The 26,694-nt window shown below is 33.4% G+C and overlaps 4 protein-coding genes across 4 annotated transcripts; 2 read left to right on the forward strand and 2 right to left on the reverse strand.

The window, feature by feature from the left end:
* Positions 1–840: 840 nt before the first annotated feature.
* LOC115984710 lies at positions 841–2,277 on the reverse strand. Its single transcript, XM_031107724.1, has one exon. The coding sequence runs from the start codon at positions 2,275–2,277 to the stop codon at positions 841–843; it is 1,437 nt and encodes a 478-aa protein (XP_030963584.1).
* Positions 2,278–10,474: 8,197 nt separating this feature from the next.
* Positions 10,475–11,822, forward strand: LOC115984711 (probable LRR receptor-like serine/threonine-protein kinase At3g47570). The gene is made up of 2 exons (XM_031107725.1): positions 10,475–11,741; positions 11,795–11,822. The coding sequence occupies exons 1-2, from the start codon at positions 10,498–10,500 to the stop codon at positions 11,820–11,822; spliced, it is 1,272 nt and encodes a 423-aa protein (XP_030963585.1). The 5' UTR covers positions 10,475–10,497.
* A 64-nt stretch (positions 11,823–11,886) lies between these two features.
* Positions 11,887–16,946, forward strand: LOC115983531 (putative receptor-like protein kinase At3g47110). Its single transcript, XM_031106238.1, has 2 exons — positions 11,887–12,385; positions 16,828–16,946. The coding sequence occupies exons 1-2, from the start codon at positions 11,977–11,979 to the stop codon at positions 16,845–16,847; spliced, it is 429 nt and encodes a 142-aa protein (XP_030962098.1). The 5' UTR covers positions 11,887–11,976; the 3' UTR covers positions 16,848–16,946.
* A 5,556-nt stretch (positions 16,947–22,502) lies between these two features.
* LOC115984342 (receptor-like protein EIX1) lies at positions 22,503–25,617 on the reverse strand. The gene is made up of 2 exons (XM_031107348.1): positions 22,654–25,617; positions 22,503–22,566 (listed from the first exon to the last, which is right to left on the reverse strand). The coding sequence occupies exon 1, from the start codon at positions 25,614–25,616 to the stop codon at positions 22,917–22,919; it is 2,700 nt and encodes an 899-aa protein (XP_030963208.1). The 5' UTR covers position 25,617; the 3' UTR covers positions 22,503–22,566; positions 22,654–22,916.
* Positions 25,618–26,694: the final 1,077 nt, after the last annotated feature.

The raw sequence follows: 26,694 nt of genomic DNA on the forward strand, positions 1-26,694 counted from the left end.
TTTCAAACAGTCGGTTCATGTGGCTACCCGAGGCCAGAGACTGGGTCCATGAGTTTTGGATCACTTGCTCGCACTCCGGGTGAAACGCCCACCTCTCTTCAAACCTGTGTAGTTTGTGTCGACGTCGGGGAGTAGGAATAGAGGCCGGTGTTGTATCCAACAGTATCGGATCATGATCAGAATACAAGGCTGACAAATGGGTCACCTTCGCCCTCGGGTGTATCTCTGACCACTCGACCGTTACACACACTCTATCCAACCTTTCCTCCACGAATGCCTCCTCATCTCGCCCATTTCGCCAAGTATACCTGTACCCACCATATCCAAGGTCAATGAATCCACAAAAAAGTAAGGCACTACGAAATTCAAGCATGGGAGGCAGTGGCTTTGGTAGTCCTCCATTTTTCTCCTCAGAGCTCAAAATATCATTATAATCTCCCAAGCACACCCAGGGAAGTGTTGACCGACTACGTAGATGACGAAGCAGCCTCCATGTTTCTGATTTCTGTTGCTCCTCGGCATATCCATAAATACCCGTCATTCTCCACGGTTGGCCCGAGTTAGGGATGACCTTTGCATCAATGTGGTGAGGGGAGTATGTGTTTGTATCAACAACCACCTCCATTTTCCAAAGCAATGCCAAACCTCCCCGTCTTCCTTCACTAGATACTGCCAACATAGATTGAAAACCCAACTCAGTCTTTATTGGTTCCATCTCTCGAACATTCAGTTTTGTTTCCATGAGAAACAAAATTGTGGGAGCTTTTCTTCTCACCAATTCGGCAAGAACTTCAACTGCCTGGCGGTTCCCAAGCCCCCGACAGTTCCATCCTATAATGATCATTGTGACCGACGGGGCTGTGCCGCAGCCTCCACCGTTTGGACATTAGGTTGTGTTTGGTCGGCCACCACCTTGAGCCGTTTGGTCTTTACTTTGTCACCTTGAACATCATCCAGGCGTACCTGGGTTGCTTGTCTCTTTTTTCCTACTGGGTTGGTCTCCTCTGAGGTGTCTTGTGAGGTATTGGTGTTTAGTTTTTGTCTTGGGATTTTTTTCCACGTGGCATTGGTTTTTACATATGGGTCTACTCCATGTGCACGTGGGACTACAGTGAGGCACGTGTTTGTCTCCTTATTCCCCCCATACATAATAGGAACGTAATAAAGCTCCTCTCCAAGTTTTTCGGAAACCATGCTGGTGGGGCTTTTGGTTGGCAGATTATTCCCTGTCATAAATCCTTGGTCAAATGGTAACGTGTTTGAAGATGGAGGTGGAGTGATTGTGGGGTTTAAATTCTGTAACGTATCAGGTGAGGATATTGGTGTGATTGCTGGCTTTAAGGTCTGAAACGTATTTGTCGGGATGGGCAAAACAGTTTTCGAATTTTTCGGCTTTTCTGTAGCAGCATTTAATGTTTCTGGAGGTACAGCTGGCGTATGTGGCGGTGGAGTCGCTGCTTCGGGATGTCGCGGTGGAGTTGCTGCTTCGGGTTCACGCCAGCGCTGGTCTGGGATTTTCTGGTTGCTTCTCGGTGTGTCAGGTCTGCCACAAGTGCCTGCTTTCAACCATTCTCCATATGGCTTAACCCTCCTTTCTTCCTCGCTTGCCGACATACACTCTTTAACGTCGTGGCCTACCCTCCCACATGCGAAACACCAGTCGACCAGCCTCTCGTATCGGAAAGCTACTCTAGCTTCATCACCTTCTGGACTAACCACTGGTCCACCTCGCCTTAATGGTTTTTCCAGCGGCACCTCTACCTTGATTCGGAGGAACCGGGCTTGGTCTGTTTTGAGAGCTTTACAGTCCACCTCAATGACCTTGCCCAGCCCTTGCCCGATATCGTGCGCAGCTTCTTCAGTGATTAAATCAAATGGCAGCCCCCAAACTTGGACCCAAATCGGCATGTGGGTGAAGGTCACAGAACGGGCAGTCATACCTTTTTCCCATCTCCGCAAAACAAGGATTTGGTTATCAAAACACCAAGGCCCGTTGTTCCAAACCCAATTCAGTTGGCACTCCATTGAAAATTTGAACTGTAGTAGATCGTCACCCAGTTCCACCATCTTCAAGTCTTCCCCCATCTTCCACATAGATCTTAGTAAATTCTTGGCTACTCTAATATTAGTCAGTTTAGTTGTAAGAAACTTACCGATTAAACTCAAGGAGTATTCTTCCAGGATCTCCTTTCTTCTCAAAGGACGAACTGTAATGGTTTCATCTTCATCTGTTGTAAGTTGCATCCGTTGAATGCGGTCCACTATTTCAGAATCCATGGCGTTGTTACTTGTGACACAGCCAAAGCTAATGTGGCTCTAGTCCTCCAAACTTCGTGTGCTATTAGATTAGGAGAAGAAGAGTGGAAAGAAAAGCTCACTCGCGGTGAGAAGAAGCACTCCCCCTTTGAGGAGAAAAAATAATTCCCCTGTTTTAAGACTACTTGTGATCTCAGTTCTATTGACTCATCATATTTTTTCTTTATTTTCTTCATAAATTGAATCGCTATATGTTCATTTTTTGGGGTTATGAATGAGATGCATTGGGACTATATATGTTTGTTTAGCCAAAGCAATTCAAAGAATTTAAAAAGAGTTTTTAAAACACTGTAATAATATTTAATATTTTATATATATATATATAATAGTGAATTTACACAATAATTTTTAGCAATTTTCATGTAATATAGATGACTAAAAAATTGATATATAAATTGAAAACAAATTTAATAAATAAGTAATTCAAATTTCTTGCTTTACTTCTTTTTACATAAATTCTCAATCATTTTATTAGCAAAGTTAGGAAAAAGAAAAAGAAAAAAGGAAAAAAAAAAGAAAAGCAATAATGTTGAGTAGAAACAAATTCACAACTTAGCGACGTTTTGACAAAAAAAATCAAAGTTAACGGATGAATGTAACAACATGTGACAGTCAGTAGGTACCCTCTTAGAAGAGGGAGATCTGAGATTAACAAATCAATGACTACTAAGTGAGAGTACAAGATCATAGAGGCAAATGAAGATCGACCCTTACCAAACTCAAAGAAAGAGAAGATTGAGAATGCCAAAAGAGAAATATTTAAGCATGAAAAAATGTATAGCAACCAAAGATAAAACCAAATGAAAATAAATAAATAAATAAATAATTTGGCCTAAAAATTAAGTCAATTAACTTGATCTATAGTTCAACCCGACCAAATTTTTATATATTATATTAAAGTTGAAGTGCAATTAGAATTTAAATCAAATTCAAATTAGTTTTTAATTATAATTTAGTTTTATGCCATGTGTCTGCTTTAATTTTTATATTAATTTAGATGCCAAGTGACCAATTTATAATACTCAATACGGAAATTAAGAGTGGGTTTCCAGTTAAAAGTGATTTTCAGTTAGCTCAATTGATAAAGTCTTTCATGGTTGAATAAGAGATCTAGAATTCAATCACCGCCTACACCAAAAACCGATTAGTGTTTTAGTATATGATACAGAGTTATCATTAGGAACCAAAGTCATAAGTTGAAACTATCTCAAAAAAAAAAAAAAAAAAAAAAAAGACCAACTCATTCACTTAAAAAAACCACCTCAACATTAATGTTGTTGAAAATTTTATAACCTACTTATGTGTAATTTAGAATTATTTTGTGAATTTTAACAACTCATGTGTAAGTGATATGTATTTTAATCATTGAAGGTGTAATTCCAATTAATTTTGGTGAATTTCAGTCAATCAAGACGTATTTCAAATTAATTTTTAGTAAATTTCACGAGATACAAAAAATGGGTATCGGTTCATGTCATGTGTGATGCGAAAATAGCAAAAGATGTCTTAAAGAAGGCCGATATATCTAATCGGCTCTAGCTCTCTTTTGGGCCATGGGTAAACATATGTCTTTGCCGAAGCAACTGGTACAACTTGGGCCTAAGTTTCCCATCTACAGCCCAATTGATCCCAACGGGTGTCTCACTCATTCGAGAAAAAATTATCTATTGGGCCACTAATCTTAAAAACAAAAAAGTTCCAGTCTTAAAAATCTAGATTTGTAAAAACTTTCACTCAATAAACCAATTCTGGGATAAAATAAATGATAAAATATGAATTAAAAAGATCGAACTTCAAAACATCCAACAATAGTATGGGAAATCATAAATATCATATAACAAAATAAGTATTATATATAAATCTGAAAAAAATGTAAAAATTATTTCAATTAAATTGGTAAAGTATCACATGTGATGAAAAGACAATCAAAAGGCAAAAACACACTTACTAAAATACTAATGTAATTGTTGTTAGGTTTTCGGAAAATCTTTGCAAAACTTACCTAACCAATGAAATAAAAAGGCATAATCAAAAGATACTTTTGGAAAATCTTGGCAAACTTGACTTGCAGCCTTGCTTTATCATCTTTAGACTTTGCAATTCTATCCCAAAAAATAATAACAATAAATAACTAAAAAACTTTAGAATTTCCAATATCTCAAAAAAAAATCATTTTATATTATAAAGTTTACAAGGTCACCATCTAGAGTCTATTACACGGTTTGATTAATTAAAGATAATCAGACCGACCATAATCCCCAAAAGTTTCTTGCAATGTTGGACTAGAACCGAACAAATATAGTTTATGGGATCACTATCTAGAGTCTATTATACGGTTTGATTAATTAAAAATAATCAGACTAACCATAATCTCCAAAAGTATTCTTGCAATCTTGGACTGGGACCGAACAAATAAAGTTTATGGGGGTCACTGTCTAGAGTCTATTACACGGTCTGATTAATCAAAGATAATCAGACTAGCCATAATCCCCAAAAGTTTCTTGTAATCTTGGACTAGGACTGAACAAATAAAGTTTATGAGGTCACCATCTAGAGTCTATTACATAGTCTAATTAATTAAAGATAATCAGACTGACCATAATACCTAAAAGTTTCTTGCAATCTTGGATTGGGACCAAACATCACTAAATTCTTGCACCAAATTTCTTCGATCTCTCGTTATGAATTTCACTTCTTGAGATTCTATACATAGCCAAATTACTAAATTAGCCTTCTCTCACAATAAACACTTGTACCAACTGCCAAATGCCTCTTTAAAGACTACAACCATATTCCATATCGGGTTTTCCCATTGGAGTTCAGCACCACCATCCTCTTCTTTTTTTCATGCTTTTTTTTTTTTTTTTTTTTTTTTTGGTTTTCATGCATGCTTTTATTAATTCTTCTCAATTAAATCAGTTACAACTATAAGATACCATCTCACCTGTATAATAAATAATTTCTTAATTACTTCTTTTGTTTTATATCTAAAAGAGTAATGCTGAAACTACAAATTTTTTTCAAATTGCTGACGTGGTGAGTAATTATTAGTAAATGAAAAAGTAATGTTAATGGTAGACCTAAAAAAAAACCAATAAGAAACTAGTCACATCAACAATTTGTAAAAATATTATAAAATAATTTGTGACTGTAGCATTACTCTTTTTAAAAATCCAATACATTAGTTTGTAATTTATTTTTAAAAAATATATCAAATTTTTATAATTATGTAGTAATATTTTTTGAGAGACCACAATTCGACTCCCTATAACTACTAACATGGGGTGCGATGTCGAATGCCATAAAAAATTTGAGTTTATCTTCCTCATCACTAATTGTTTTTTAGATGAAATGACACAACTTATAGTCTAACATATAGTATTAGACTCAAGGTCATGAGTTCAAATCGAAGGAATATCATTATAAGGGAGAGATTGTTGATGACCACAATTCAACTCAAAACACAAAATCACCGTGTAAAGGTTGTGTTTATTGATATTACTAAAATACTGGTGGGTACACTTTTGGAAAATCTTTGCAAAACTTATCTAATCAATGAAATAAAAAACCAGAGTCAAAAGGTGCTTTTGAAAAATCTTGGCTATCTATTGAGATTTAAAAAGCAGATTCCTTTTTGACTTAAAAAAAAAAAAAAAAAAATGGTTGTTAGGCTTTCTGCTGGAAAATCTTTTTTATTTTTTCGGGGAGTGTAGGGTCTTGCATCATCAACTTTAGATTTTGCAATATCTCAAAAGAAATAAAAATAATATAATAAACTTCAGATTTTGCAATATTGATGAAATTCACAAATGGGTTCCAACTCCCAACTAATCATTTAAAAGCAACAAGCATTTATAAATTAGGTGAGGTTTTGGTCCAATGCATGTTGTGCAGTAGCCCGTTAAGATAGTGATATTTGTTCAAAAATAAATACGTATAATAATCTCAACGGGTCCAATGTAACTAGATACTAGACTCAAGTCTTATCCTTATAAATTCCTGTCAACACAATCATAGCACAATTAGTAAGCCCTCTTTTTCTCTTTTAACCTTAAGGCATGCTTTAACATTTCTCTATTCTTCTTCTTTTTCCTTTTTTAATTTAATAACAGATATTATAAAATTACACTTTTTTTACACTTTATGACTTTTGCTTGGACTTTACGATTATTATTATTATTTTTTATCAGATCATGAAAACTAATTAATTTTTTATATTGGATCAGCCAACTTATTATTTTTTTTGAGGGTAAGCCAACTTATTATTGATTACCAACAATTGTCAACTCGAATTAAACAATATAGACAAAAAAAATTAAGACGTTACCAAAAGTTAAGATGTTAATTCGTGTTTTGTCTGTGATGTTTCAAATGAGTAATTATAGTCTATAAAGTTTTAAAAATAAGTTATATTGATCATTTTATTTGGTTCTGTTAATTTTTTTTTTTTTTTGTGCAAGCAAGGAGTTGACCTATTTTTAATAACAAGACATTTATTTATTTTATTTTATTTTTAAAATAAAGTGGCTTTAGTGCTTTACCCAACTCGATCCTGTATTTACAGCCCAATTTCACATTCTTACTAGTTTTCTTAATACATATTTTTTCCAATCCACTCACACGTATCCCATCATTGAGGAACTATGGAAATAAAAACTTACAGCTAAAAACCTGTCACTGTAATGCTCTTCCAATAACTCTATAGTCACAAAATATTTTGGTTTTACTGAGTGATAAAGTGAGAATCGTATTTAAAAATAAAAGTAGTACTGTAATAGACCCAAATGACTAAGTCTAATTCTTAAATCTAAGTTAATTCTAATCATGGTTTTTAGACTCGAACCGGACCGTACGGTCCGACCAGGTTAACCGTGACCCTCTAATCAATCTGGTTCTTTAGACCCTAAAAACTGTTCTGTACATAAAAAGCATGAAATCGTTCGAACCGTGGTTGAACCGGCCGGGTCTAAAAACCTTTCACGGTTCAGATCAAAGCAATAAAAAAAATTTTAAAAAAATTGTTGAACCTCCTTCTTCTTGCGTGTCTCTCTATTACTCTTTGCATTTTTCTTTTTCCGCTCTCAGATCTTCCATTCGTGTCTCTCCATAAAGTTTGGATCTTTTTTCTCAAGTGATAGAGAAGAGAGGGCAACATGAGATAGAGAAAATGAAAGAAGTTGTTGACCCAAAAAAAAAAAAAAGGGCAAAGAAGGAAGAAAAGAACTGAAATTCACAAGCACACAGCAGAGGATGCTCAAGTGAAGAGAAGAATAGAGAGCACTGCATCTGAAACTTTCAAAGAAAAAAGTAAAGAAAAGTTTTGAACTGTAAAATGCCAACTTTGAACTTTGAAGCACTTTGCATGGAGGAGGTGCTGCCAACGCATTCTTGGAAGTTGAGAACTTTCATTTTATATTAATACTCTTTACTTTTATTTATTTGCTTTATTGGTCTGTCCGCCCACCAAAACAAGAGACTCCAAGTGCTGTGCTAGTTAGTGTACTGTTGAAGAAGAATGAAGGCTTCAGGTGAATCATCACATCAATTCACAACTAATGTCTAATGGGCTATTTATGTTGGGCCCAAAGTACCTAACAATTACAACAACTTTGGTTGTCTTTTAAGTTAAATCACAAGGCCTAATGTTTATCTATTTAGCCCGAAATGCATTTCCATTACACGTGCAAAATATGAAATTGCTAAAAGCATGATGAAAACTTTTGAGTGAGTTGAACCAACTTGATTCGAGCTGATTAGGAAAAAATAACCAAGATATAATAATGGGTTAAAATGAAAAAAATATCATAACTTAACCGAAAGTTATGATATAATAACTTAAGTTACATATTAAGTTACATAATAACTTAAGCATGGTTTTGTAACATAAAAGTGAAAGTTATGATATGAAAAAATACATTTGAAAGATAGATTTTTATATTTAATTCGGTCATTTAATTTAATTTTTTTATTTATACTAATTTAATATATTTATTTATATTTAAATAATTATTAAATTAATTATGACGTTATCACGGTTCGATTCCGGTTCAATCTCGGTTCGACCTTAAAAACCTTGAACCTCTTCTTTTTACGGTTCAATGAACGGTCTGGGTCTGAAAACCTTGATTCTAATGTCATTGAATTGAAGAAAACTAGTTGAAAGTGAATAATTCTTTCGACTCAATGACATTAGAATTAACTTAGTTGAAAGTAAATAATTGCTAAACAGAGTAAATCAAAGTACTCTGATTCGAAGTAAAACAAATCGAATTAAATTGGATTGAAGTACTTTTCTTCTTATATTTTATCATGTTCTTACTTTATATTTTTATATTTGTTTATATGTAAAAGAAATTATATAAGTGTATATATATGTACCAATTAGTAAGAAATTATTATAAAGTGGAAGTTACTAGTTAAAATTTTATCATATCTATCAAATATATATATAATAAAAAGAAGAATGAAATAAAAAGGCAAAGGCACATTTACTAAAATACTAATATCATGGTTGTTAGGTTTTCAGAAAATCTTTGCAAAATTTACCTAACCAATGAAATAAAAAGGCAGAATTAAAAAATACTTTTGCAAAATCTTGACAAACTTGACTTTAACAAATGGATTTTGGTGGGTGAGATTTACACATGGGTTCATACCCAAAAAAAAAAAAACAATTCACACGTGTTCCAACTTCAACCAAACAATTCACACTGCCCATTAATCATTACAATGATTTGAGGACAAGTCTTTTGGGTGGGTCCGCGCTCCATGCAAAAAGTTGGTTCTTCTTCATTCTTCCCTTGCTATAAATGCACTTTTGCTTGAGCCCTAAGCGGCAAAATCAACACCCACTCCTACCCAGCGCGAATTTGCATAGGGCTTTCCCGGTTGATTTCAGCTTCCCCATCCTCACAGACTTCATCCTTTTGTATGCGTACCTTTACTATTTTATGTTGGTGTAGCTTATTATTCACCTCTGTGGTTAGCGGCAATAATGAGACGGACTGGTTGGTGTTGCTCGAGTTCAAAGCCAAGATCGCTCATGACCCTTTCGGGGTTTTGAGCTCTTGGAATGATAGCATCCACTTTTGCCAATGGCAACGGGTCATTTGTGGGCACCGACATCAAAGGGTCACCATGTTATACCTACAATCATTGAAACTGGTAGGCTCTATATCACCCTATGTTGGAAATTTAAGTTTTTTGAGGAATTTATCTCTCTTTAACAACAGCTTTTATAATGAAATCCCTCCAGAAATTGGTCGTTTGCACAGGGTGATAAATCCCTCCAGGGGGATTATCCCTAATTCTTTTGGCTGATTGACTATGCTTAAATTTTTTCTTATGGCTTCAAATAGGTTGTTTGGTACAATTCCTCCCTCAATCCTCAATTTATCTTCATTAATAGCCTTTGATGTAGGAATCAACCAAATCCAAGGGTGTCTTCCATCAAATATGGGTGTCATTACTCTACCAAATATTGAAGTCTTTTCCATTGGCCAGAACAAATTTACTGGATCTATCCCTATATCAATATCTAATGCGTCACATCTAGAAGTCCTTGAATTGAACTCTAATCAACTTAGAGGAGAAGTTCCTTCTTTGGAGAAGCTAAATAGAATTTCATTTTTTATCATTACTTGGAACAATCTTGGAAATAGAGGGGCAAATGATTTGAGTTTTCTTTGTTCTTTGAAAAATGCCACATATCTACATTTGTTGGAAATAAATGCTAATAACTTTGGGGGAGATTTCCCCAAATGCATTGGTAATTTATCAACTACTCCTACTATATTACTTTTAGATAATAATAAGATATCTGGTAAGATTCCTATTGAAATAGGAAATTTGATCAACTTGGAGAGGCTCAATATGTGGAAGAACAAATTATCAAGTAATATTCCCTTCGAAATTGGAAAGCTTCAAAACTTACAAATTTTGGCATTAAATACAAACAATCTATATGGAAACATTCCATCCTCTATTGGAAATTTAACTGTTATCATAGAGTTGTATTTATATAAGAATAATCTTTAGGGCAACATCCCTCTAAGTCTTAGCAAGTGCCAAAATTTGTTTGATTTGAATCTTGCTAATAACAATCTCAATGGTTCGCTATCGCCACAAATTATTGGTCTCTCATTCTCACTAACTTTTCTAGATTTATCTGCCAACCGATTCATGGTTATCCTTCCCATGGAAGTAGGAAATTGGATAAATCTAGAAGAATTGGATGTTTCTGAAAACATGTTGTTTGGTAAGATTCCAGTAAGTCTTGGTAGCTGTGTAAAATTGGAACTTCTAGCCATGAGGGGAAACCTCTTCCAAGGGATCATTCCTCCATCTTTGGAATCATTAAGAGGCCTTGAGAAATTAGATCTTTCTAACAATAATTTATCAGGCCATATTCCAAAATTTTTGGAGATCTTTATCTACTTGCAAGTTTTAAATCTATCTTACAACCAGTTTGAGGGAGAAGTTCCAACAAATGGAGTTTTCAAGAATACAAGTGCAACTTTCATCAAGGGAAATGGTAAGCTTTGTGGGGGCGTACCCAAGTTCCAGCGTCCTAAATGCAAATACGAAAAATCCAAGAAAAAGAACTTAACTCTTACCTTGAAGTTAATAATCTCCATAATTTCAAGGCTTTTTGGAGTAACATTGGTTCTATCACTTCTACTTTGTTGTTCTTTAAGAAAGAAAAGGAAAGGAAAGTCCTCAAGTGACTCTGGAAATTTTCTTTTGAATCTATCCTACCAAATTCTCCTAAAAGCAACTGATGGGTTTTCTACTACCAATTTAATTGGTGTGGGTAGCTTTGGATCCGTGTATAAAGGAATTCTTGATCAAGGTAGACAAACGATTGCTGTCAAGGTGCTTAACCTTTTGCGTTGTGGAGCTTCTAAAAGTTTCATAGCTGAGAGTAAGGCTTTAAGAAACATTAGACATCGAAATCTTGTAAAGGTACTTACATCATGTTCTAGTGTTGACCATCAAGGTCATGATTTTAAAGCATTGGTCTATGAGTTCATGGAAAATGGCAACCTAGATGAATGGCTACATCCAACTTCGAGAACAAATGAGACTCCTAAGAAACTAAAGAACTTGAGTTTTCTTCAGAGACTAAATATTGCCATTGATTTTGCTAATGCATTGGATTATCTTCATCATCATTGCCAAACGCCAATTGTTCATTGTGACCTCAAGTCTAGCAATATTCTTCTTGATCATGAAATGATTGGACATGTAGGTGACTTTGGCTTGGCAAGATTTCTTTTCGATGCTACTCAAGATTGTTCTATTAATCAATCAATCTCCATCGGAATAAGAGCCACAGTTGGCTATACTCCTCCAAGTGAATATCATTATCATTTATTAAATTTAATTTTGTTTCCAATTTCTTTTGTCTTTTACTATATTTTAAAGTCTGAAAGGAAAATTTTAATAAGAATGTACTGTAGATAAAAAAAAAAAAAAGAATTTTCAATATTTTCTGCTTATCTTAATTCTTATTATATGGCATTGAAAAAACTCTTTTAATACTTATCTGATATATATATATATATATATATATATATATATATCTTCCCTTCTTTTTTATGGGTAGAAATCTATGCTCACATTAAATATGTTATGTAATGGTTGATTGTAGAGTATGGCATGGGAAACATGATATCAACATATGGTGATGTTTATAGTTATGAGATATTATTGTCAGAGATGTTCACAGGAAAAAGGCCAACCAATGACATTTTCCAAGATAACTTAAACCTTTGCAACTTTGTGAAAGTAGCTTTGTTAGAACAGATAATTGATGACATTATTGATCCCATCCTTCTACGTGGAAGAGAAGGAGAGACACAAATGAACAACATTACTTGCAACGAGCGTCAAAATGGAAGTGTAAGAATTCAAGAATGCGTGGTTTTGATTTTCGAAATTGGGGTTGCTTGTTCGGTTGAATTTCCAAGAGAAAGGATGAACATGAGTGCTGTTATGATTGAGCTACATTCAATTCGACAGAAACTTCTTGGAACTAATATACGCAGACAAAGGCTTCAATCCACAGGTAATATATTGTTTGCCTTTGTGTATATGTTATAATTTGGTAGCACCCCACATTACGTGATCTAATATGATAAGGCTAGTCCAAATATTTTAAGGGAAGAAAGTGTCACTGACTCACTAATCATATCGCTCATTATGTTGCATTTAGTTGGGGAATAAGCCCAATTACTTTTTTATAATACCAAAACACAAAATATGCCTCTAAAATCTATTTTCTATTTGTTGAAGTGGTCCACAAGATGTAGGAGGTCTCTATATCGATAACATAAGATCATATTATCTCAGTTTTACTGAATGAATAACATAGACATTTGAAGGGTGTAGTTAGAGTTAACGAATTTGTTGGAGAAATTTTCTTGTTTAGAATTCTAAATAAATCCAAGTAAATGCACACCAATTCCACAATTATTGAATGGGTTGGGATTTTTTCATACCGCAAATAAGGATTCTCGCATCATGAATTTTCTCACTAGTAAAACATAAATATTAAGTTACTGATAATGAATATCTTTTGAATTCTATTTATTTTTGGGAAAACGACCATTTAGCATTCTGTCATTTATGAATTCCGAAGCTTATCATTCTAATATATTGAAATTATCTTCCTTCTTCGTAGGTGCACAAGAGTCATGATTTATTATGAAGGTTAATTGTGATCATCATGATTTTCTAGTTTTATTATATGTAACACTAGAGAGAATAATCAATATTGTAGCTTCCTTATAGCAGTCATGATTCATGAATGTTTTTTCCCCCTCCTGTATCAAGTATGTAATATCTTCTTAAATAATTAACTTTATGTTTTAATGTACTATTAAATAAGTTTATATCCAAAGTTATTCACAATCAAGACCTATAGAATTTACATGCTTAAGAAATTTTTAAGTTGATGTATGAAGGCTAAAGTTATGCATGAAAACAAGTGAAAGTTCAAAAAGTGTATAAAACACCCTTGAACGTTTAGACCCCCAATTACAAAATAACAAATTCAAGTTGTATGACAAACAACTAGTGTACGGAAAATGAACAAAAGCTATAAACGGAATTGGTAAACAATCTAAGCCAATTAAAACATAACAACAGTAGATAATAAATGGCAAAGATAAAAGGGAAGGAAGATGCAAACACAAGGACAACACACGATGTGTTATCAAAGAGGAAACCAAAGCCCTCGGCGTAAAACGTCTCCGCCGCCCTCCAAGCGGTAAGTAATCCACTAGAAAATGTAGTTGGGATACATGAACAGCAATAGACCCTCCAAGCCTAATCTACTCAGTGTACCTAAGCCCTCCAAGCTTCTTGCTCCAACGAGGTTGTGCCAAACCTATTTCTTTTCTAACTTCTCGGATTTCGCTACTTGACCATAGCATCAACTAATGTAGATTAGTTCCTTCCTAACTGCTTTCCAGAACACCAAACAGCCCTCTCACAGTAATGGATATGGTGAGAAAAAGTTTTGGTAAAAAGACCTCTCAAGGGTTTAACAATAGAGAGGAAGAGAGTTGAGGAATTTGAAGAGTCTCTTGTGTAAAGATTGTGGATGAATCAATCTTGTTTTACTCTAGGGTTTCTCTCTCAAAATTCTCTCTGAAAACTCTCATTCTTTCGTGGGTATAAGAGGTATTTATACTAGGGTGAGAATGGAATGTGAAACGTCAGGTTTTTCAAAAATAGGGTTGGCTCGCGGCTTGGCCACGTGACTTGACTGAGTCGCGAGATCCAGCCGTGAGATAATAGAACGACCAGTTGTCCTATTTTGTCTTGTAGTGCTCTAACTAGCATGACGCTTCAACTTCTGGCATGCTTGGTACGTGTGCTGCTTCTGGCGGCTTGCAGCCGCAAGTCACCCGCGAGATCCAACCGCGAGACTCTGTTTTCTTGCACACTCTTGAGCATTCAACACTCTATCTCACTCACTATCCTTACAACAAACCCACCTAAATACAGGGGTACTAATTGCTGAAATACAAGCAAATTTGGCACGGAATAAAGCCAACAAGATAGTTGATTAAATTCAACCTTACAATCTTCCCCTTTGGCTATTCCGTGACAAAACCCTAAAACAGACTCTAGACTTAACATGTAAGTTGGGAACAGTTAAGCAAAACTCACTCACACCTAATTCTAGAAACTGTGAGGCACTTGAATCATATGAACATGAAACTCCTAAAACACAACAATACACCATGATCATTGTATGCAGAAAACATGAAAAGTATATGAAACAGGCATAAAGTGATCAAGCAAAGATGAAGTTAAGAAACAAATCATGGCTTGGTTAAACAAGTAATCACTACAAGGTAATGATCACAATGCTCATTCACACTTGGAATGAACACTTGAATATACAAGCTAATAAGAACAATGCAAGTTACTTGTATGCCCAACACTCAACCAATGCATAATACACTAAGTATATGCATCTAGGAACAATCCTACAAGGACACAAGAGTGACAGTACTTAAAAGGAAAATACATGACATTTAGTTAGAAATACTGATTTAACAAAGCATAACGGCTGTATAAAGCATGGTACAACTCATAAAACCTACAAAATCATGGAAACAAACCCTAAAAGCTTACAGAAGAAACATGGGCACAAACCACAAAATACTGAATAAAAACTTAAACAATATAAGCTAAAAGTGCTTAAAGTTTCTCCCCTTCAGAATGATGAGAAGCTGTGATGCACTTGGAACATATATACTTGTAGCCTGAAACACTTGCACAAAACACATTAGACCTTTAAGGTAAAGCAAATAATAAAAGGACAAATATAATATAACAAGTGGATTGCGATCAAGTAAACATGATGTGAAACATGTGAGCAACTTGATCATACACCAAAATAGTCATATAGAAATGACTACGATGATCACATAGTAAAACAAATGATCATCTGAACATGTATTCAATGAAGCACAATAATAAAGGGATATATGCATGTTCAAAACACAAACACGATGCAATGAGAACAACGATGCAATGAGACCAACGATGCAATGAGAACAACAAAGCATAACTCAAAGCACCATAAAGCCAACAAGAAAGCAAACAGAACAAATTTTTCTAATTAACACAATGTCTTCTCCCCCTTGGTATATGCATTTCCACAATGGAAAATCTCTCCCCCTACAAATGTGCATGAGAAATAGAATTTCTCTCCCTAAGGATGTGCACAAGAGTCATATAGAAATGACAAAAACTCTCCGGTATACTCTCTAGAGTATATTATCCCCCTTTTTGTCAAGAATAGACCGGGGGTGGGTTTGCGGGGCGGAGAAAGTTTGTCTCTAAAAATGTTTGGAGTCTTGGATTTTAATTCCCAATATGAAGATGATATTTGTATGTCACTCTTAAGTACAATATACATGATTTGCTTGGTTAGTTAGATTATGTGAGTCATGTGTATTGCAATTAACAAGAATGCATATCATCTTTTTATTGAGTGTTGGAATTCAAAACTTCAAACATGTTGGAAGCTAAACTTTGTTTGGTTGGAAATTTATGGGTTTTTTGGGTATCCCTTGGTGTAGGTGTGCTGCTCTGGGGGTTATTGGGATAGAAAAATAAAAATATTTAAATAGAAAGAGAAAGAAATAAAGAGTTTGTTAGAACTTGTATTCAAAAAGGTAGGTAGGTAAAAAAGGAAATGGGATTTCTAGCAAAAATTTTGCTAGAACTTTGTAGAACTCATTGTGAATGCCCATACAAGGTTGTTTCAAGAGAAGGTAGAAATTCAAAACCTAAAATTGGTTGTACTAAACTCAAGTGTACTTGCGCATATGTAGTGAGTTACTTGCTAGTATTAGACATCATGATACTCCTGGTCTTATAATTACTTGAAACTGTTGCAAGTAATTATGTAATCTTGAAAATTTGTATAATATTTTTTCAAGCTTAATGGGCAATGGTGCAAATTAAAATGATTAATTGGTCAATTAAGTTAAATTAAACTTATCATAACTATTAAGTTAAAATGATGAATAGATCAATGAAGTGAGATCTATTTAATAAATTAAAATGATTTTGTCACAGGATTTTTTGTTTAATTTTTAGTTTATTTTGTTTATGTACAATTTTTTAAAATCTCTACTTTTTTTTTTTTCAATTACAAATATATTTTACACAACTTTCTGCAAAAGCAACCAACAAAAATCAAATAAATTAATGTCAAACTTACAATAAAAGAAAACAAAATATAACTTAGCTTCCTGTTTTTTTTTTTTTGGTTATGTAGATGGTAATGTTTTTCGCTAATGGAGAAGAATTCAATAATTTAGCATCTATGATTCCAATCTTGCATATTAGCACTAGAATGATTAATTCAAATAGCTTTCCAGGTTAAAATTGTAATTTGAGATAATTTCCCAATAATTGTTTCAAGCATGGCCCATTTAGTGAATATATTATTCGTAATCGTAACGCTATTGCCTTTTCCAGTTTCTCATCCTGTGTCCTAGAAGCTATGTGCACCCTTTCCAGTTTTACCACAACAGAGAAGTCCGTGCTTGGTATCACCGTATCACTATTATTTCAAGCCAAGAGGAAATTCAATTATTTCAAGGGTGTTTTTATTTATTTATTTTTTCCCTTTTTTCTAAATTTTATTTGTTGGAAATTCATTGAATTTTCAAAAGACATCGCATGTCACAAGTGGATGATTTTCCCTTCAACAAATTAAAAATGGGCTATGACGCATGTGTATATGCTGTGGTATCTAATTGGCTAAGGTATAATCCAAGGGAATTTTTACAATTTCTTCAACTTATATTTTATAATTCAAACTAATTTCATGAATTTTAGCCAAGTAATGTGTAATATTCAAGAATAATTTTTATCAATCTTAAGATTTTTGGACTTAGGTTTAATTTTTTTTATTAAGGTGATTTTTTTTTTTAATAGAGAAAGGTGAATTTAATTTTAAACATAGAAGATGTAATTTTACAAATTTTGATGGAGAATTTGTTTTTCTCTTTTTCTTTTTTCTTTTTTCTTTTTGTACAGTGCTTTTCGATCACTTTCTATTTTAAGATTGGGTTCATGTGAATTTGGATCTTGTAATATACATATTGGTCTTTTCCTGTTATTTTTAACGTTGGTTAGGATCAAACACTTTTGACCCAATCCTAGTTTTATACTACTGGGCTCATTTTTGGTCAGGTATAACTTTGTTCTGAACAGAAGTCAATGTTTTCAGGCCTAAAGCCAGTTAAATTCAAATTGGGCTCATTTTGGATCTGGCCTAATCTTATGTTAAACAAAAGACAATGTTTTTAGGCCTGAGCCAGTTTGGTCCTGCTCCAGTTTCATGGGTTGGGCCGGTTGGCCCTTGTTGGGTTCAAAATGATTTTGGTCCAAGTGTTGTTGAATGAGAGCTCAGTTGAATGATTTATGCAGATTGTTGTTGATGCAACTTTGAATAATCTGAAGTATTTTTCATGAAAGATTGGGGTACATCTCATGTGTTTAGACTTTATTATAACGTCATCAAATTAGAATGATTAACTGATCCATTAAGGGAATTTTATCATGAAGTAGGTCTATTTTGAGTATTTTCATGAATGTTTGAAGACTTGAATAGCTTTGCATCTATAGATTCCAACCTTGCATAATAGAACAAGTTGTATTAAACATGTGCCTTTTAATCTAAATTGAGTTTTTTGAGTCAATATAATTATCGTACAAGTATAACATAATCGAACGGAATGTGTAGCTCCTCATTCTTTATCAAACCGGTAACAAGTAATTTATTTGTTTAAAAAATGCGAAATCTATAGATTTGGGCCAAACCAATCATTTCATCTTAATTCAAACAATAAATGGAAAATGTAACAATTGAAAGTTTTTAAACTAAATGACGACCAAGCCCAACCACAAAGGGAGTGTAATATACCCATATATGAGTCTATTGTATTTGTGGACCATATACATTTTTGAAATTTCAATAACAAGCCTGAGCCAATTGCCAAATAGTGTATTATTTGTAAAAAAAAAAAAAAAAAACTAGTGTATTCTTTAACTCTGTTTTCTATGACCGCAGAGATAAGCAACCCAATAAATTAGATATCACATATATCCATCATGAGGACGGAAGGAAAGGGCTTACACGGCAGAAGACCTGTCCTTGTTATGCATAATTCACACATTTATTTGCTACATATTTCATAGAAATTAGAAAACATCTTGGTTAGGTTAGACACCCATCACTTCCATCTTCCACCAGCTTGCTTTCAATAAAGAAACCCGAAGAAAAATCTTCTATCGACCTCACAAATAGTACCAACTTGTTACTTAGTAGTTAGTACCATATTTTAAAATACTTTTAATAATAGAAAATTGTCAAAAATCTTGTATCTCAACTTTGCGGCTTTGCGCAAGGGATGATGGGACCAAAAAGACCTGTCCTACTCGATGCGGTCCCAAGTCTTTGGCTACAGAAACTTCAACTCTTTTTCGGATTCAATAGGCCCCTATTCTTTTTGTTTTTGTTTCTTGCCAAGTTTGAATTGATTATGGTAATGTATGATACAGAGACAAATTTCGCCTATTGCGTATTCACTCACAACAACAGATTAAAATTTTTAAAGCTTTATGCATAATTTTAAATACAGAGGAGAATTAAATTAATATGGCAAAATTATACTATAAGTTCCTGGAGTTTATCCTAGATGCGCAATTGGTTTCTCAAGTTTCAAGTGAGCATAATTGGTCCCTCAAATTTTCAAAATGAGCCGTTTAAGTCCTTCGGTTAACTTCCATTGGTAGTATTGCTGAAGTGGTTAACGAAATAATGACTTAAAATTTTTTAAATAATGTGACATTTCTTTTTAATAAAAAATTATAGATTAAATTTTTAAAGTTTGATGCATAATTTTAACCATAAAGGAGAATTAATAAACCTTAGGACAAAAAGTTGTAAGAAAAATCCTTAGAGCAACCACATTAGCCCTTGTATAGTCTTCTAAAATAGAAAAAAGTAACCATTTTACACATTTTAAGTAAAAAAACATCCACATCAGTGGGTGTAAAAATGTGTAAATATTCACATTAGCTACAATAACCATGTATATTTACATGGTTACTGTAGCTCGTCTATCTATTATTTTAGATTTTTTTCTCTCGCCTCTCATTACCTCTGACTCTCACCTCTCTCTTTTTCTCATTTCCTCTCTCACCTCACTCCCACCGATCAACTCTCTCACATGCCATTAGATCAATTCTCTCATTTCATTAGATCACCTCACTCTCACCGACCCACGCCACCGACTCAAGCCCTGCCGCCAATCTGTTGTGGATCAGATCAACTCTCTCAGATAACGGTTGCTGGTTTTCTCTTAATCGTCAATTAGGTTGTGGTGGGTTATTTCTCTTGATCGCCAATCTGCTCTTTGGGTTTTTTTTTTTAATTTTTTTTTCTAGTTTTTGGGTTGAGCTTAAGGCTGCCATGATAGTGATTATGGGTGTGGGTTGATGGTATCGGTGATTGTGGGTGTGGGTTGGTGGGTTGTCGGTCTGTTCTTCAGGTTGTTTTTCTGGTTTTTGTTGTTGTTGTTGTTGTTGTTGTTGTTGTTGTTGTTGTTGTTGTTGTTGTTGTTGTTGGATGTTGGTGTCGATCTTGTTGCTTAGTAGGAGGCCGGAGGCTAGGTTGATAATGGAGGTTGCTTGATGATGGTGGCTGTGGGGGTTGTGTTGAGAGATGACAGTGTTAAAAGAAATGATTATTTTATTGAATAAATGTGTAAAATAGATAAACTGAAGTGAGAGTTTTGTAAAAGTGAGTGTGTATAATAAAAAAAGTAGATATTTTCTTGCAAAATAGATGGAAATTTTACACTAATTAATGTGGTTGCTCTTAAATAGAAGACAAACAAAGGTGTTACATGGAAAACCAAACCGGAACCAAATTCCTATTCCATCACAGTAAATCACGGCAGAAGATTTGTACTAATTCCTTGTTAAGTCATTAGATTAAAGTCATTTATTAGACACCCATCACTTCCACCAACTAGCTTTCAACAAGGCAAAAGTCTATTTTGGAATCCTCCAATGGTCCAGCCAGCCAGCTAACCAGGGGAGAAAAATCTTGTAGAGCAATCTCCCAAATAATTATACTTTAGTTGTTAATTATTACCATTATCAAAAAAATAATAATACTAAGTAAATATTTTTCTTTTTTATTTGAGATGTTATTATTTCTAATTTATGGGGTTCGTACCCTGATGATTGCTCTTATCATTATGTTAAGATACTAATTGGTTTTTGGTATAAATAGAGTTCATATTCTGAATCTTATTCGATGACATGATATTTTACCAACTAAGTTAATTAGAACACGCGTTAATAATAATAATAATAATAATTTTGAGTTTTGAAGTCAATAATAATAATAAAAAGTTATACTAGTAAATAGTAGCAAAGGCACAAGTTAATTATTAACTAACTATTTGTGCGTGCGATGAGACTTTTTTTATTTTTTATTATTTATTTTTTTATAGTATCATAATTTTTTTTGAGTAAAGATGATAGAGTCATAATTTTTATTTTATATATATATATATATATTATTTTGAAAATCTAACTGCAAAGTGACCTTATTTTTTAGGCAATATTTTAGTGGGAGTTAGAGTTGCATTTTTATTGGATATATATATATATATATATATTTTTTTTTTCTACTTAAACATAGGAGTGTATGGGCATTTTTGAACAAAAAAAGTGAGAAATCCCAACCGGGGAAGCCCCTTAAATAGTAGTATAGATACTATATTTAAAAAATCATCTGTGTAGTGTGTAGTATGTACAGTTGCTGCAAACTACCATAGCTTCGTCCCTGTTCACCATAATGTTTAGTATAGTCCATGACACAAGAATAATGTTACAGTTGTCACAAACTATTTTACAACAATGGCGGAGCTAGGATTTTATTCTAGAGGGGGAAAATTAAAAGAAGATATTAAAAGTGAAATTAATCTAAAAAATATTAATCAACAATAATAACAAAATAAATAAACAATTGTATGCAAATATGAATATATTTCATATTATTAAAATAAATAAACAAAAATAACCAACTCATAGCTTCTAAAAACTTTACAAACTGATGGAGTAAAAATGTGATTAGTGTTACTTAAAAAATATAATGAATAAATGTTTGAAATTATTTTTTGTAATTGGTGACATGCCAATTTGTAAGACATAAGTAGTAAAATTTGTAATATCTTTAGCATCATTTAAGGATAAAATGTTGTGAAAAGTATCATAAATAGTGAAAATAGTGTAAATAATGATATAAAATAAAAATATGGAAATAGGTGCAAGTTTCACATAGGACAAGACAAAAGCATGGTTTGGTGCTTGAGAATTTTTTTTTTTCCTTTCTTTTTCCTGTGTCAGAGTCACTTTCTACCAAGTAGAAGTCCTTTTCTTTTCTTTTCTTTTCTTTTTTCCCTCCATGTCAGTAAGTAATTGCTTTAGACTACTAATGTTAGAAAATTTTAGGAGTCAGGGGGTGCCCCACCCCCCCCCCCTCCCCCACGCCCCCCTCTGGCTCTGCCAATGTTTTACAATATTTTTATAATCTATTAATATGATAAATTATTAATAGTTTTTATTTGTGTCCATTATCAACATCACTTTTTTACATACTAATAACCATTTATCATATCAGCAATTCGTAAAAAAATTTATAAAATAGTTTATGGCTTTAGTATTTTCCATTACAATATAGCTAGCTGCAAGTGAATGCTCAAAAAATATTATAGAAGTACAATTGAACATGTAAGATTCATCTTGTGTTTGAAAGATTTATTTATTTTTCATGTTTATCAATGTTCAAGTGAGGAGAGAGAGAGATAGAGAGAGAGAGAGAGAGAGAGAGAGAGAGAGAGAGAGGAGAAGAGAAGAGAAGAAACTCGCAATATTGGATCAAATTGAGAAAAATTATATAACTAATTACTCTTCATTAATTATAGTGAGCTATCTATTTATACTAATCAAAATACCACGCCTGAGCTTTTCCATTGATACAACTACACAAATATCTATGTTACAACAAACTAACTAACATAACTTAATCTCTAACAGAGTACTTCTCCATGTGCATGAACTGAAGAATTAAACACGTACTGTAAATCATAGGATCTCCAAGTACTGAGACTTCCACCTGATAATGAAGCACAACTACACCGATAAACAATAAAGAGAAATTAAAAAGAAGAAATGAAGTCACAAAAAAGAAGCTACAAAGTGATTTCTTTTTTTAATTACCTTCAATCTTTGTGTCTCTATGCTTCAATCTTCCCTTGCAAACGAGCCATATTAACTTTGACAACCACGAAAAGCCTATCTTTCTTTTCATTAACAAAATTGAAGTAAGCATGTCTCCAAGACTTCTTTATCACCAAACTACCGCAAACAATCCAAAATCCCACAATGAACCCCAAAACAACACTTACATAGAACCATAACTTTTCAAACCTAAATTCCTCATTGTCTTCATCTACAGCTTCTGTATCCCCATCACTTGGCAATCATGAGCAATTTGTTATCAATGGAGGCCCGCAAAGTTTTGGGTTACCCTCATAAATGGACGGATCAATGAAAGTTTGAAATTGGTTGGCTAATGGAATAGATCCAGACAAGTTGTTATATGACAAGTTCAAATAACTTAAAAAAGTCAAAGAAGACATACTTGGAGGAATGGGACCTAAAAGATGGTTGCATGAGAGGTCAAGAGTTTCTAAATTATGCAATGCTCCTATATTCTCTGGTATCGTTCCGGTTAATTGATTCCATGACAAATTTAAGGTAGATAGTAATGAGAGCTTTGTTAGTGCTTCTGGAATTTCTCCGGTTAGATTGTTTCTTGAAAGATCTATACTATTCATCAAGAAAATTAGGCTGTAATATTCACGTTGGGCACCCTTTGCAGTCAAATCCATATGCTCCGAGTAGGTTTGTGGAAGAAGGAGACTTCGGATTGGTGATATAGAATATTTGACCAAAGATTTCAAACCAGCCAAATTGCCCAAACAAGTAGGGATAGATCCTGAAAAATTATTATATCCAAAGTCCAAAACATGTAGACGAGCGAGAATACACAATTGTTCCAAAATGGGTCCTGAGAGCATGTTTTCTCGTAGGCGCAATTCTGATATTGAAGGTAGCCTTTTTCCAATCCATTTTGGCAAAGTCCCTGAGAATCTATTACCTCCAACATCAAGTGTATATAAGCTCGAGCAGTTTTGCAAGGTGGAAAAGAGATCTCCAGAAAAATTGTTGTAGCTTAGTTGCAGCCAATTAAGGGTAGGTAGTGAGCACAATGAGGTTGGGATGTTACCCAATAGATTGTTTCGCGACAGATCAATGGCCTCTAAATTTTGCATACTCATCCAATGCCTGGGGATGTTTCCAGATAAAAGATTGTTCGATAAATCAACAAACCACAAACCCGTCGGCCCAATGGTCAATGAGGGGATACTACCATTTAGAAAGTTTCTTGCAAGATCTAGGGTGACCAATTTTTTCATACGTTGGAAGATGTTTACTGGTAATGGTCCAGAAAGAAGGTTTTTCCTTAATGAGAGATATGACACACTAGGCCACAGTGGGAGTGAACCAGTTAAATTATTGTAACTTAGATCTACCCACTCAAAAGATAATGACTTAGGAAGGTCTCCCCTCAATTGGTTATGAGAAAGATCTAATTTCCAAGGCAACGAAGACAAATTCCACAACCAATTTGGTATTTTAGCTGAAATTGAAGAGTTTACAAGGGAGATCTCAAGAAGATTCTTTTGAGTTTTGAGCCATGCCGGGAATGCAGGACCCAATTGGCAGTTTTTGATTAGGACATTTTGGAGACTAAAAGGGGGAGTCCAATCATGTGTCACATTGAGAACTAAGGATTTCCTAGTTGATGACAAGGAAAACCAAGTTAGTTTTTTGAGATTTAGGAAATGAGTTTCAGTCATGGTACCTTCCCAAGAATTACTGAAGAGAGCCAAAGTGCTCAACTCAGTAAGTTGTCCAATAAATTCTGGGATGGTTCCATTCATCAAGTTGTAAGAGAGATCTAGTATCTCCAAACGTGATAAATGTTGTGTACTTGATGGAATTGGGCCTGAGAATGAGTTGTTGGTGAGATGGAGCTCTCTTAAATGTGTAAAATACCCCAAGGAATGAGGCAAAACACCACTAAGTTGGTTTGATCCCAAATTTAATTGTTCTAGTCTATGGTTGCCACATCCGGATAATGCTTGGATAAATTCAGTTATTGGGCCACCGATAAAAAAATTGAACGACATATCTAAATTCTTCAAATTGCATAGGCTAGCCCTTGCTATGTTAGGGATGGGGCCTTTTAGGTCACATAAATTGATCCTGAGATTAATGAGGGCAGTAAGATTAAACAACCATGGGGGAATAGAAGAAGAGTTGAAGCCATTATTTGAGAGATCAAGGACCGAAAGGGACGTTAAATTCACAAATGGAAGAGTTTGAGGGAGATGATGAAGACCACAACTTGACAAATACAACTCTGATAGTGAAGGAAGCATATTAACAACTTGCAGCCAATGAGTTTCTGCTTTGCTAAGGTCTATGTTTTGCAAATTCAAGTATTGTAAGGAAGAGAGATTGGTGAGCCAATATATATTTGAAACCGAAAGAGTTCTTTCAGAAAATTGAGATGGAATGAGATTAAGATAGCTCAAATTTGTTAAATTTCCAAGACTGGGAGACACTACTCCAGAAAACATTGTAAAGGAAAGGTCAAGGAATGTCAGCTTCTTGAGAGAGCCAAGGAAATATGGGAATGATAATCCTTGGAAATTGATGTTGCTTAGGTTTAAGTAACTCAAATATTTCAGATTTTGTAAAGAAGGATCTAACTTACCACTCAAACAATTAGGCTGATCAGGAGTATATTGGCTTCCTCCTCCAAAACCGCATAGATTTGAGCTTCCAAGATCAAGCTTTACTACGTTGCTCGTTTGATTGCTACAACCAATGCCTTCCCAATTGCAACAATCTTGACCCACCCAAGAAGAAAGCCAATTGAATGGATCCTTAAGACCTTTTCTGAATTTTTGAAGGGCTACCCTCTCTATCTCAATGCAACGCACGTTGGCATTTACAGCAATAGAATTGGATGGTACAGCTTCAAGTGAAATAGATTCGGTTATCAAAAGAAGGTAAAGAAGATTAAGAAGTACAAAGGTGGTATTCATGTTGGCCATTTCCCCTTATCTCCTTACAAGGATCGTTGTTATAGATGCTTATTTATAAGCATGCGGATTGTCTATTAACTTTTCTTTTTTTCACTTGAATTATTGGTGCTTAGAATTTGCAGGATATTGTTTATTATAGAATAGTTTTGTTTAAGAAATAAATATAAATTAATTTTGTTTCTGTTTTATTTGCTAAATTATTAGTCTTCTACTTATATCAATGGATACTATATTGTTAAAAAAACATTTGTTTTCTGAGTGAACAAGCAGCAAAAAAGGGAAAAAAAAAAAAAAAACTGTAAGAGGTTATATGAAATTAATTTTTATTAAATCAATCAACATATATACTAATGTCTTTTATATTTTGTTATGCTTTTCATTAGAAACACACACGCATGTATAATTACATTTGAATAATAAAATAGATGATAAAAATAAAACAAAAAAAGTTATTTTTTTTTTTCAATGGAACAAAGTTTAAGTTACATGAAGAATGTACATCGATTGGGACTAAGTTTTTATATATTATAAAAATAAAAAAAAACCAAAGTTTCTAATAGATTATAAAATAATTTAAAACAATAAATAATAATTGCCTTTGAATTTCTTGAAACTTTTGATAATTAAATTTTGATCATTGTAACGGTTTATTTAAACAAAGTTTAGCTAAAAAATTGGTTATAGACTAAGGCTACAACCTCTTAATAAAATAAACATTACTACATATTTTGAAAATCTAACCATTGAATTACATGTTCTTTACACTCTTAATACACATATCAAATTTTGTGTTAATCGAATATTATTATATGATTTATAAGCTTATATTTTATGCATAATCTTAAACTATAGTAATTGGATTAATTTAGATTAATTTAGAAATCAAATAATTGGATTATAGGGTATTTTCTTCTTAATAAACATACCAAATTACTTATCAATAAGAACCATCCAAACACAGTCTTGTGTATAATATTAAAATAAAAAAATTGAAATTTAAACATTTTTAAATGAGATATTTATTATTTTATAATCCAATATATTTTGTAAGCATAATATTATAAAAAAGAAAAAAACA

Source organism: Quercus lobata, chromosome 4 (assembly GCF_001633185.2).
Source record: "Quercus lobata isolate SW786 chromosome 4, ValleyOak3.0 Primary Assembly, whole genome shotgun sequence".
In the NCBI taxonomy this organism is placed as follows: domain Eukaryota; kingdom Viridiplantae; phylum Streptophyta; class Magnoliopsida; order Fagales; family Fagaceae; genus Quercus; species Quercus lobata.

Coding starts and splice junctions, on each gene's coding strand:
- LOC115984711 (XM_031107725.1), top strand. CDS start 10,498: ATGGTTATCCTTCCCATGGAAGTAGGAAATTGGATAAATCTAGAAGAA. Junction 11,742..11,794: donor GTCTTTTACTATATTTTAAA/GTCTGAAAGGAA, acceptor AAAAAAAAAAAG/AATTTTCAATATTTTCTGCT.
- LOC115983531 (XM_031106238.1), top strand. CDS start 11,977: ATGGGAAACATGATATCAACATATGGTGATGTTTATAGTTATGAGATA. Junction 12,386..16,827: donor ACAAAGGCTTCAATCCACAG/GTAATATATTGT, acceptor TGCCTTTTCCAG/TTTCTCATCCTGTGTCCTAG.
- LOC115984710 (XM_031107724.1), bottom strand. CDS start 2,277: ATGGATTCTGAAATAGTGGACCGCATTCAACGGATGCAACTTACAACA.
- LOC115984342 (XM_031107348.1), bottom strand. CDS start 25,616: ATGAATACCACCTTTGTACTTCTTAATCTTCTTTACCTTCTTTTGATA.